The sequence below is a fragment of the Xiphias gladius genome, chromosome 2 (assembly GCF_016859285.1).
Source record: "Xiphias gladius isolate SHS-SW01 ecotype Sanya breed wild chromosome 2, ASM1685928v1, whole genome shotgun sequence".
NCBI lineage: Eukaryota > Metazoa > Chordata > Actinopteri > Istiophoriformes > Xiphiidae > Xiphias > Xiphias gladius.
Genome location: NC_053401.1, coordinates 13,147,583 through 13,160,409, shown reverse-complemented (window position 1 = coordinate 13,160,409; position 12,827 = coordinate 13,147,583). Strand labels below are relative to the sequence as shown.

The 12,827-nt window shown below is 41.5% G+C and overlaps 3 protein-coding genes across 3 annotated transcripts; 2 read left to right on the top strand and 1 right to left on the bottom strand.

Annotated features, from left to right (window-relative positions):
* The first annotated feature begins 800 nt into the window (after positions 1-800).
* Positions 801-10,372, top strand: dhx57 (DEAH (Asp-Glu-Ala-Asp/His) box polypeptide 57). The gene is made up of 22 exons (XM_040145060.1): positions 801-1,057; positions 1,199-1,402; positions 1,561-2,465; positions 2,569-2,753; positions 2,862-2,983; positions 3,568-3,763; positions 3,996-4,120; positions 4,345-4,478; positions 4,580-4,634; positions 4,732-4,946; positions 5,086-5,202; positions 5,317-5,413; positions 5,816-5,989; positions 6,210-6,410; positions 6,678-6,954; positions 7,178-7,273; positions 7,391-7,474; positions 7,776-7,913; positions 8,322-8,396; positions 8,521-8,655; positions 8,742-8,942; positions 9,352-10,372. The coding sequence occupies exons 1-22, from the start codon at positions 915-917 to the stop codon at positions 9,493-9,495; spliced, it is 4,023 nt and encodes a 1,340-aa protein (XP_040000994.1). The 5' UTR covers positions 801-914; the 3' UTR covers positions 9,496-10,372.
* A 191-nt stretch (positions 10,373-10,563) lies between these two features.
* On the top strand, positions 10,564-11,345 carry LOC120799760 (small lysine-rich protein 1). The gene is made up of 3 exons (XM_040145111.1): positions 10,564-10,608; positions 10,760-10,811; positions 10,936-11,345. Exons 2-3 carry the CDS (start codon positions 10,809-10,811, stop codon positions 11,188-11,190), a joined length of 258 nt encoding a protein of 85 aa, XP_040001045.1. The 5' UTR covers positions 10,564-10,608; positions 10,760-10,808; the 3' UTR covers positions 11,191-11,345.
* An 86-nt stretch (positions 11,346-11,431) lies between these two features.
* stmp1 (short transmembrane mitochondrial protein 1) lies at positions 11,432-12,781 on the bottom strand. Its single transcript, XM_040145125.1, has 3 exons — positions 12,600-12,781; positions 12,251-12,304; positions 11,432-12,045 (listed from the first exon to the last, which is right to left on the bottom strand). Exons 1-3 carry the CDS (start codon positions 12,612-12,614, stop codon positions 11,974-11,976), a joined length of 141 nt encoding a protein of 46 aa, XP_040001059.1. The 5' UTR covers positions 12,615-12,781; the 3' UTR covers positions 11,432-11,973.
* Between the last annotated feature and the right edge of the window lie 46 nt (positions 12,782-12,827).

The following is a 12,827-nucleotide window of genomic DNA, read 5'->3' as shown; positions in this document are numbered from 1 at the left end:
TCAGATTTATTGCATAATTGTAGCCAGCAGCGTTGTGTCAGCCACCACCTCATTGCTCGCGCTTGAACTAAAATGCCACAACGAGCCACCCCAGAGCTATGTGCGACTCTGTGCACTGCAGTGGATGTACAGTAGCTGCCTGCTCTGCCTGGGTATGCAACTAGCAGCTCTCTCTGTCGTATCCAGGATTAGTGGACACTCCCAGATTACAAGATTTAATCAAAAAATACATATTATCGCTCTCTTCACAGATTTTTGGCTGCTATGAAAGCACATTGATTGAAGGTGAGTAGGCGTTGGTCTGACAGCAGTGTATTTTAAGCAACCCATAACGTTTTGATGGTGATTCTTTGAAGCTAATATGCTTTAAAATATATTATATATGATCAAACTGCTCATGAATGTTTTCACAGAGAAATGAATGCAAGGAGAAGAGGTGGGAAGCCCAACAGAGGAGGGGGGAGATTTAACAAGCCAAGAGGGGGTGGTGGTGGTGGTGGTGGTGGTGGTGGTGGTGGTGGTAGGAAAGGGGGAGCTGGTCGATGGGATGATGAGGATGATTTCAGCCTTGATTTTGGACCCTCTCGTTCCAGCAGGTATGAATTCATAGTGAAAGAATTAATTATGAGATTAAAAATGATCTCACTGTAATAATATCATCCCCTCACCCTCATCTTTCTTGTTCCCCTCTCTGTTTACCTGGCTTTGTCTCCAGACCTGGCAAAGGACAAGGCAGTGGCAGCTGTGCTGGTGGCAGGGATGGAGGTAGAGGGAGGGGAGGGAGGGGAGGGAGGGGAGGTAGGGATCGAGAGAGGGATGGCAGAAGCGATGGCAGGAGCAATGGCAGGAGCGATGGCAGGAGCGATGGCAGGAGCAGCGGCAAGGCTCTCCCAAGCTCCCTGGCAAGGATCAGAATGTGCCCAAAGTCAGGTGACAGCATCAGGCCGGAGGTGAGCACCATGCCTTTGCAGAGGATCTTCATGACTAATGAGAACCAAGAACAACTCAAGGAGCTGCTGCGGGATCTGCAGACTCAGGACTTTGATCAGGCTTATGAGTAAGTACAGTAAATATGCATGGGATATGCTATATCCCTTTATCTGATGCTAGAAAGTGGCATTTTTTTTTTTTTTGAATGAGGGATGTTTTTTTTTCCCGCTGTCGAGTCCACATGAATTTATACTACCTTCTCCTTCAGTGATTTCGGTTCAGATTATTCGGGGGGAGAAGAGGATGAGGTGGAATATGATGAGTTGGATCACCGGGAAGAAGGCCAGTTTTGGACCACTAATGACGAGCCTGTGGAGAGAGCAGAAAGCCCATCATATGAGCCAGAATCTGACGATGAACGGCCTGCCCCTGAACCTGTCATCTCCTTATTTGCCATAGGCAAACTCTGCAGGTGATGTTCAGATTCATCCTGCTTTTGTTTGAAATAAATCAAGTGTTTGTTTTTTAATTGTTTTTTGATGCTATGTTTTCAGGAACCTTGACAATTAAGTTTGGTATATATTTACATTGTCTTTACCCCCTGTGTTTTCTCACATTTCCTTTCTGTAGGTATGGGTTTGACAGGGAGCGCAGTAAGATGGCATTGGAGTCTAGTGGAGGGGAATTTGGGGCCACTTTGGAACATCTCCTTCACCAGGTTTTCAGTGAGTGCTACGGCCAGAAGGCAGTTTCCCCTGATGGCCTCAAGGGGGTGCCTATGGATGAGTGTTTGAGCCAGAGGCAAGAGGAAGCGTTAGCTCTAGCTGCCATTTATGGTGAGCGCTTCAGTGAGCGCATTGCTAATGCGGTCTGGACAGTAACCCTGGACCTCTCATTCCTCACAGACAACAATGGCAAGAATGGTGGGGAAGTTGGGAGTCGAGGAGGTGGAGGATCTGTTAATGTCCGTGACGTCTGCAGATTCTACCTTAAAGGGCAAGGCTGCCGCTTTGGGGACAAATGCAAGTTTAAACACCAACTTCCCACCAAAGGGAGGTCTAGAGCTGGTTCCCCAGAACTGAGGGGCCCAAGCCAGCCTGGAATCAGCAGCTATTCTCCCCCTGAGTATGAACTACAGGTCCGTTTTCCTAAAGGAAATCATTACCCATTTCAGGCGCCAATAGTTGCCTTCAGCACCAATGATGAGTCTGTTGGAGCTGCAGGGAGGCTCAGCGTGACTGAGAGATTATTTGGAGAGGCGCTCACTGCAGCAAAGAGCAGCGAACCTGTTGTTTACTCTCTGATCACCTTGTGTGAGGATGAAGCTACCATGAAGGAACTGCTGGCTGTCAGTCATCACAAATACAGCACGCCACCATCTGTTGTGATGGTACCTCCACCCTCTCTCACCATAGCAAAGAGTAAGAGTGTGAGGAGCAATGCCTCCGAGGAAACCAGGAGTAGTAGCACTAGTAGTGGTAATCACACCAACAGCAGAAGGACTGCTCCACCCAACAACCAGAGACCCACAGATTGTGAGTCAAAAAGATTATTTACTTTGTCTGTTTTTTCATTAAATTCAGCTCAGAATTGTATTTATGTGCTTCTGTAGTGAATCAATCACCTCTGTCTTTGAAGTGAAAGAGACAGGAGAGGCAGAGGAGCTGGATGAGAAGGAGGAAGATGAAGAAGATGATGCTGTTCCAGTTGAGAGCGAGAGTTACGTCAATTTGAGGAAGAAGATGGTGAATAAGCACAACGTAAAGATAGACAACCTACTACAAGAAAATGGCAAGCTGTGCAGAGATTTCCTCAGGAAAAAGGTAAAAGAGAACTGCTGTGATTGACTAAAAAGTAACATCTTGTCTACGTTTTCTTAATCTACATCTTTTCTGACGCTAAGTACTTGTTTAATCTTTCTCTTTACCCAGTCATCCAGGCGCTTCAGATCCATGCTGGAGCAGAGGAAGAACCTGCCAGCTTGGCAAGAAAAAGAGAACATCCTAGACCTTTTGGACCGGTGTCAGGTGCTGGTGGTCAGCGGGATGACAGGGTAGGTCACACAGAGAAACACCAAGTATTTGCTTTCACAAAGACTCAAATAGGGGATATACTATTTATACAAACTTGACTGGGTTTCATTAAAAAAAGAGAGAACTGAAATGAGTCCAGACTTGGTACTGCTCATTAGCATGGTGTTTCATATGTACAAGGATGTATGGAAAAAATGGCTTCATCGGTCTAACATGTCTAAGTTGCTACTTTCTGCACATCAGTACTTTTCCATTGTGCTAATCAAGTGACTAAAGTTACGTTTTATACCCTATTGCTGTGAATAAAATAAATCTTTATTTTAATAACTGACACTTTAAATTTCCTTCATTGTTTACAAACAACAGATATTCTATTGCTTTTTTCTATTTCATAGCAACAGAAGCACAATTTTAAAAAGAAAAAAGACAAGTCAAAAAAACACCAATAAGGATGATGTAAGATTGTAGTTTAACGTATTACCTGTTAGATATAAAGAAAATGGAGGATTTATTTTAAAAAACAGACAAAACATGCCTGATCATTCTATTCCTGATGATCTGTATGATTCTATTCAATGTATATTTTGTGTTTACTTATCTGCAGGTGTGGTAAGACCACCCAGATCCCTCAGTTCATTCTGGACGCCTCATTAAGTGGTCCAGCAGAGCAGGTGGCCAACATTATCTGTACCCAACCACGCCGCATTTCTGCCATATCTGTGGCTCAGAGAGTGGCACAGGAGCGTGCAGAGTGCCTGGGTAACTCTGTGGGATATCAGATCCGCCTGGAGAGTGTCAGGGTATGGGCACATTCAACATATATATCTAGTATACAGTATAGCATTTTAAGCTACCAGCTTTTACTCATAGGGTCCAAATGACTTAGAATCAAATGCAACTTTAATTCTCTAAAAACAAAGAACATTAAATTTTGAAATTACTAACAAAACCTAAGTACATGTAACCAACCTTTTTTATACCATAAAATAATAACTTGTACCACTTTTATCACTGACTACTCTTTTCTGGCAGACTTCTGCCACCAGACTGCTGTACTGCACTACAGGCGTGTTACTGAGGAGACTTGAGGGTGAGGCAGACCTCAAAGGTGTCACACACGTCATTGTGGATGAGGTGCACGAGCGCACCGAGGAGAGGTGAGACTGTGCAGATAACTCATATAAAGTATGGTGCAGAAAGTGTGCATTCATGCTATTCATCATGCTTCACAGCTTTAGAAATGGTCATTCCCCTCTAAAACTGGCAAATTTCCTTATAAATCTCTCTTTAAAATGTATAGTTAGACACTTTTTTCAATGGCAGGTTCCTTGTCACCGTCTTTCTCGCTGTTGTATCCTTTTTTTTTTTTTTTTAATATCAGTGACTTTCTGCTGTTGGTGCTCAAAGACCTGATTGTGCAGAGACCAGACCTGAAAATTATTCTCATGAGTGCCACACTTAATGCCAACCTCTTTTCTGAATATTTCTACAACTGTCCCTCTGTCCATATACCAGGTAATGAATGTAGTGTCTGTTGTACACATAACCTACATCAAATTCCTCTCACATGTCATATGATAGATCCCCCCCCCCTCAATGAAAATCTCTCATTCCAGGCCGTACTTTTCCTGTCGACCAGTTTTTTCTTGAAGATGCCATCACTAAATCCGGGTAAGTACATTCTCCTACATTTGTTTTTAAAAACTGTCTCTAATTGTGTAAGAACATAATTAAATATGTATGTCTTCTACTGTCTGTATTATCCCAGCTATGTAATTGAGGATGGCAGCCCTTACATGCGCTCAGGGAAACAGAATTTGTCTTCCACGGGTGGACGAGCAAGCAAAGGAGAGCAAAGGGACATGGTGGATGACTTGGGTGATGACATGTGGAACTTTATGTCCTTCTGTAAGAAAGACTTTGTCAAAGACTCAATCCCAGACCAGCAGCTCAGCCTGCAGGATCTCACTGTCAGATATAAAGGTGACTTGAGAGCAAGTATCATAAACTGAACTGATGTGTTGTTTAGGGTCTCAAATTGTACCCCCCTAGGTCTTACTCAAATAAACTGCTGCTTCCTATCTATGCATTAATACCACATTTTGTTTTGCTGTTGATGCAGATACTAAGAAGTCTGTGCTGAAGACCATTGCTGCAATGGACCTGGAAAAGATCAACATGGACCTGGTGGAAAACCTGCTGGAGTGGATTGTAGAAGGAAAACACAACTACCCTCCAGGTAAGAATCACTTACATACTCTATACTCAGCCCTGTCCAGGAGAATCCTGGACAATTGGACAATTTTACTGTAGAGTTTTGCTATGTTGGTGTAACCTTGTGATTTGTGTCCAGGTGCAGTGCTGGTGTTTTTGCCAGGCCTGGCTGAGATCAAGATGCTCTATGAACAGCTCCAGTCCAACAGAATGTTCAACAACAGGGGCACAACCAGGTCTGTGTCTCAAGGCATGTGTGTGTTTTTGCAGCAACTTCAGGTCTTTTTATTTATTTTATTTTTTAGTATTTACAAGGGGATGCGTCGCATCAAAACTCATATTCTGTAGTATTTCCTATTAAGTAATTTCTGGACAAAGTGTGAGCATAGGATCCTTAGTTAGCTACAGAATGCTCAGTTTCATCTTAACTTTTCCACTGGGGTCTGAAATCGTGTACAGTAAAATCATGTACAGTATAATATTTTCATATAAAAACCAAGAAACATAAAAATTATGTATAATATAATTAGGTGTTGTACAAAATGTACAGTGTCATGTGTCATATTTCCATAGTTAAGTGAAGTGGGAAATGCTGTACTAGTCAAATGCTAATGTCTTAGTGTACATCCCCACATTAGGTGTGTGGTGTACCCACTTCACTCAACCTTGTCCAATGAGGAGCAGCAGGCAGTTTTCAGTCAGCCCCCAGAGGGTGTCACAAAGATTATCATCTCCACCAACATCGCAGAGACCTCTGTAACCATTGACGACGTGGTATATGTCATTGACTCTGGCAAGATGAAAGAGAAAAGGTAACCAGATGTTTAGCTAAAGTGATCAGATATTATGTCGATTATTGTGATATACTGCATGTACATTTTTTGATAACAATGGATGTGAATTATACATTTGTGTTGCCACACATGACCAAATACAGTTTTTAGAATTTACTTATAATTCAGTTTAAACATGGATGAATCACCTCTTATTTTAAAACCCACATTTCTCTGTCTCTCTTTGTTATATTTTCAGGTATGATGCATCTAAAAGCATGGAGAGCCTGGAGGACTCGTGGGTTTCTCGGGCCAACGCACTGCAGAGGAAGGGTAGAGCAGGTCGTGTGGCCTCAGGCGTCTGCTTCCACCTCTTCACCAGCCACTGCTTCCAATACCAGCTGGCTGAGCAACAGTTGCCTGAGATCCAGAGAGTGCCTCTGGAGCAGCTCTGCCTCCGGTGATCCATCTGTTTGCTCTTTGCATAGTGCCAACCTGCTTTGTTGTCTCTGTAAAAGCAAATAATACAGGTTTATGTATGACAAGAGTAATGGGATTTATGACTGAAAATGCCACCTGAGAAATGTCGGGTTGGGCTTTGTCCAACTTGCCTCTGTCATTAGAGGGTCTTTTCTCCTGCCAGGCCTTACCTGAGGCACTTTGTCTGACTTAAGGAAATGCAAAACAGTTGTTTCCCATGCTGGTATTTACCCCCCCCCTCTGACAGAATCAAGATCCTGGACGTGTTTGCCGAGCTAACTTTGGAGTCGGTCTTCTCTCGGCTCATTGAACCCCCGGCTATGGGAAGCTTGGATGCAGCCAAGCAGCGCCTGCAGGACCTTGGAGCTCTAACTGCAGATGAAAGGCTGACCCCACTGGGCTACCACCTGGCCTGCCTGCCTGTTGACGTGCGCATTGGGAAACTCATGCTGTTCGGTGCCATCTTCCGCTGCCTCGACCCAGCCCTCACCATCGCTGCAAGTTTGGCCTTCAAATCACCATTTGTAAGGAAACCAAGTGCCACTGATGAGACCATATGTGTCAGTTACCAGAACCCCAACAATAATTTTCAGATTGTTTGTCACAGCCACGTTTACATCCAGTATACAGTACAATTGCTTAACCAGCTACTTCATCTTTGAACCCACATAATGATTATTATTCACCTAAAAGTGTCTTACTCTGTAGACATATTTTCTGTATTTGGTCTTCTGTCTGTTTTTCAAGGTGTCTCCATGGGATAAGCGAGAGGAAGCCAACGAAAAGAAACTGGCCTTCGCGCTGGCCAATAGCGACCATCTCGCTTTGTTACAGGCATATAAGGTACTGACTGGGTTCCTGTGGACAAATAATTAAAGACAGTATTGATTTGTAACAATGTTGACATAGCTTTTGAATCTAGTCTGTTTTACGATGTGATGGATTTTCCCTGTGTTGCAGGGATGGTGCTGCGCTGCAAAGAACGGTAACCGGGCCAGCTTCCTTTACTGCAGGGAGAACTTTCTGTCTTGGCGAGGCTTACAGGTCAGGCAGTGCTGTCTAGGGTGGTACCTTCTCTTCTGCAGTTGTGTAATGCTGTTACTGTAGAGTTCCTGGGCAGCAGGCCATAGAGCAGCGTTTAGTTTACTGTACATGTTTTCTTTTCCTTTTGAAATGACCACCTCTGCAGGCAGTGCTTAAATTTTGCTTTCATATAGCAGAAAAGCTTTTTAAAATTTTAGTTTAGATTCACATTAAAACAACTGACATGAATCTAGTTCTTAAGTTTTAATTTTTTTCCCCCTAAGTCATACATTTCTTAAAACCTGTGCCGTGACGTGTGCAGGAAATTGCCAGTCTGAAGAGGCAGTTTGCTGAGCTGCTGTCTGACATTGGCTTCATCAAGGAAGGACTGAGGGCCAGGATTATAGAGCGCATGTGCTCTAATGGTGCTGATGGTGTTCTACAGGCTACTGGCCCTGAGGTAACACACACACATGCCTTATAGTGCTGGAAGTGTTAGATTTGTTGTTCCAGTACACATTCATATATCAGACAAGATATCCTCGTCTGCTACCTCTATATGAGTGCTTTCTCACCACTTAGGCTAGATTCAAAAGCTATGTCTTATTTTATAGACAATTTATTTCAGTTGTATAAGGTAGTTAGTCAGTCTGCTTTTAAGTGTGTGTGTGTGTGTGTGTGTGTGTGTGTGTGTGTGTGTGTGTGTCTCTATCTATTGATCTATATCTATATAGATAGATATTGAGAGATAGATTTAAAAAAAAAAAAAATTATATATATATAATTTTTTAAACTCAACATCTAGCCTAAGTGGTGAAGGAAAAAGTGATAATAATGATAAATAATGCTAAATGTCATTCCTTCCCAGGCTAACCTGAACTCAGAAAACATCCGGCTGATGTCCGCAATGTTATGTGCTGCCCTCTATCCCAACGTAGTTCAGGTGGACATTCATTGTCGCTGTTGTTTGAATAGAAAACTGAAAGCCAGTGATAACAATGTAAAACTGTCTCATGCCTGATATCCTTACTTGGCTATATGCTCCCATGTTTGATGCTGGGATCCAGGTACGAGCTCCACAGGGGAATTACAAGATGACCAGCAAAGGAGCAATGAAGATGCAACCTAAAGCCAACGAGCTTCGCTTCATGACCAAGAACGACGGCTATGTTCACGTGCACCCCTCATCTGTCAACTACATGGTGAGATATAAAAAAAGCAAAAATGGGGCATTGTATCCAACAGATAAAAAGAGAAACAAGCCCTGTGACTCTTCTTGGTCTTCCAGGTTCGTCACTACAACAGCCCCTACTTGGTGTACCACGAGAAGGTGAAAACAAGCCGCGTCTTCATCAGGGACTGCAGCATGGTGTCTGTCTACCCACTGGTTTTGTTTGGAGGTGGTCAGGTCAACGTGGAGCTGCACAAGGGAGAGTTTGTCATCTCTCTGGATGATGGATGGATCCGATTTGCTGCTGCTTCTCATCAGGTCAGGGATAAGAAATAACAGATTTGAATTATTTAGAATCGCACGAACAAAGTTCTTTGGATTATCATTCCACATATCCCTAAAAGGTCCATTGCAAATATTTTTAGTGTGAAATTTAGTAACAAAAGTGATATTTTTATAATAAATAAGCATGGCCCAAACTTCAGTTTGATGTTTAAAGCTGTTTAATGTACTGTAAAGATTTAAAATGCTTTTACAGGGAATCCAAAGAAAAAAATGAATTATAGCCATATATATTATCACATAAAAATAATTGTATGTATAATAATAATGAAAATAGCATTGTACATTTTTTTTGTTTTAGGATAAATTATTGTTTATCCTAAAATGAGTGAGAGCACACAAATGAACTTGGCTCTGTGAATATGTGTGTGTTTGTCCCACCCAGGTGGCTGAGCTGGTGAAGGAGCTGCGCTGGGAGCTGGACCAGCTGCTGGAGGACAAAATCAGGAACCCGAGCATGGACCTGTGCAGTTGCCCCCGTGGCTCCCGCATCATTCACATGATCGTCCACCTCATCTCTACACAGTAGCTCTGCTTCTTAACAAACCTTTCTTTCATCCTCAAGGGCTTAGGTGCATGGAGCTGTGCAGTATAAATGTCTTTCTGCTCCTGTAGCACTGCTATATTTGTATTTTTTAATATGTTAAGTCAAAAATTAGGAAAATTAGGCAAACAACCCTGAAACTAGTAAAAAAAAATTCTATTGTATTTGTAGACAGATAAGCTGGCAGATGTTGTACTTGAGGTGAATTCCTCTGATGGAGGGACAGTACTTTTACCCGGCACTTTACCATAAGTATCAGTTTACACAAAACTATGATCGTGTTGCTACACCAGAGGCTTTTTAGAGCAATTTCTGCCTTTTGAAAGAAAAAAAATGGCTCTATGCAGCTGATCCACAAACCTCCAGCATTATTGTTGCTGGAATTAAGCGCTTGTCTTACTTTGATACCTGTGCAATGCAACAATAGAAAATGGTTTTGATGCCATCATACTACTGTGTGTGCAGTAAAATGGCACACATTGATTGTTGAATTTGCTGTCAGATATAATTTGTATACAGTGCATTTTTATTTTAGGTTGTGGTGTTTTGCTCACAACTGAAGTTTCTTGGGTCCATATTGGATTTCTTATACTCATAGTAACTGCATACTTGTTATGGTTGTGGATATTTACTTGAAATGCATGATCAACAGATTGAGCTTCTGCGTGGTATTCAGTTGTTTTACGTTTACTGAATGTATTTAAATATTAGTGATGTCAAAACCACACTTTCACAATGTGAATGCAAGGGCTTTTTAAATCAGGAGAATCTGGTGGGAGCTGCCAAAGAATTTGAAAGTTTGTCTTAACAAGTGATGAATTCCACTGCACTAAAAATAAAAAGCAAAGATACCAGGCAGTCATTCTTTCTTTGCTTGTAGCTTTTGTACTAATTTCTTGGTAATTTGGTGTTGTATTTGAAGTCAAACTGTGTGTTTGATGTAGCAAAGGAATTTACAGGCTTGTAGAAGAGGCCAGCCCCTTCAGTCATGAGTGAGTCTGTTCTGTCCCTATGACAACAGGACATAACAAATGGGGTATCACTGTCCTAGTTGAAGCCATTCAGTTGCCACTTACAACAGTGCCAAGTCCAGAACTGGTAAGATATAAGAATATATTTTTAATTTGTGCTTGGGCTGTTTTGAGAAAGCACATTTATTTACTATATAGCCATTAAAGCATCTTGTTTATCTTAAAACACATATCTGCCTCTTATAGTATTCTACATTTGGTTGTATCTTGTTTTACAGATGGGTAGATAACCTTATCACAGTGGAAGTGACCTTGACGTTTTTCACTATGGTAAAGTGTATTCAACACTTAGTTTTGTACCACAGTAAACTCAGTTCAATGCCAACTGTTCAATATGGTCACTGCAGAGGAACCAAATCTAAGCTGAGTTTACCACTTGTATTTTTTTTCAAAGCCTGCCAAATCCAAGAAATCGAGGTCCCACAGTTCTAGGCCTGCCAAGAAGACTGGAAGTCCAAAAACACCCAAAAAGAGGTCTTCTAGTGCCAAGTCCACCAAGACAGAAGTGGACATCCTCAGTCCAGCAGCCATGGAGAATGTCTACTACATTTCTCATAATGCTGTGGACTGTCTGGAGTTCAGAGGCTTTGGGTGGCCAAATTCGAAGAAAAAGGAGAAAAAGAAGGGAACAAAACGCAAGAAGAAATAGTAAATCATAATTTTTGCCAAAGCTGAGAATTTTTTAATTGTTAGGGTTAAAGTGATATTTACCTTTAATCGCCGTGGTAATGGCACCATCTAGTGGACAAATGTGTAATAACAAACCAATTAAAAGTGTAGTGCAGCACTATGGAAACATTTTGTTGTTCCTCCAAAAATTCATGAAAGTCTGCTCAGCAAAATTATACCAGTTAAAAGGTCACCTAATCCACGAGGCAAAGACTTTAAAATTCTTTATCAGCAACTTTATTGTAAGCTAAATGATTCAGAATTGTGTTTGCACTAATATAAAAGCTTGGCAGCTGTTTTTGACAGTTCAGCACATAGTGAAAGAATCTCTTTAAACTTAGTGGAATACAACACAGAAGAGCAAATGCATGCTCGGTTAAAGGGAGCATGCATTTGCTAATTTTAGAGAATATTTTTTTTCTCCACTTAATGTGGAGATACTGAGTGTCGTGTAAGTTAAAACATCATAGAAAAGGCCAGCCAACAGTGCCATGACACTGGACATAAAGTGATCCCAGTTAGTTATAATGTTCTTTAAATCCACACTTTGCACAATGTATCTTACAAAAATAGGTTACAATGAGAACATGCCTATATAACTAAATGATGAAAAATACTGTTCCAGGCACTGTTAATATTCTCATACATATTTTACATTATCAGTCCTTTTATCGAATGTACACTCATTATACCATAACCCTGTGAAATAAATAGCTTCTCTGTAGAATCAAACTGTTCTTGCTTGCAACATGGTCCTGCTTTGTCACTCTGGGGGCTGCTTCTTGGCTTCCACGTCCTTCTTAAAAGCTTCGATTTTTTTGGCAATGTTGGGGACCTAGGAAAGAAAAAATGCTAGTCAGGACAATATGGTAAGTGTATACAGTTGCCAGTAGGTACACCAAGGAAAACAAATGAAATGTAATATAACAACTCTGCAATAAAGCCTCCTTTCATGGATGACAGTGTTCAGTTTTTGTTGGGACTGTTTTAGAGCCAATTGTGAAGGTTTATAAATAAAGACTAAAATCAGACAAACTTGCATCATAGTTTTGAGCGAGGTACATCCCCACAACGTTCCCCAGAGTGAAGCCAGCCTAGAAGATAAAACAAAAAATGTCATTTTAGGCCGAAATATCCGACCTAATGATAGTTTGAAGTAATATCTGCCAACTTATTTCCATGTGTATTTAACGTAGTAGAATAGTTAACTTTTAGCTTTGTTTTAGTTTACTAGAACACAAAACTTCAATTCGCTAGTAACACTATAGCTAGGTCTACTGACAGCCAGTTACCATTATGCTAATAAATTAGCTATGCTAGCTTCGCCGGCATCTCTCAGCATCCTGACAAATATAAGATATCATATATGATAATGTCCATTTAACTCACCAGGAACTGTAGCATGGTGTAAAAACGAGGTCACTATAGGACTGTGCACACAGAAAACTAACCTACTGACTGCGAAACAGGCAGTACGTTCAGGCAAAACCAACGAAGCTGCTTGGCTAACGAAACTAGCCTGTGATCAACAACGGGTATACGCATGCGCGTGAAAAATAGACAGTCGCGTCATTATGCAGAGCAGACGTGTTGTAGTCGTTTTCCTCATTCGGAACT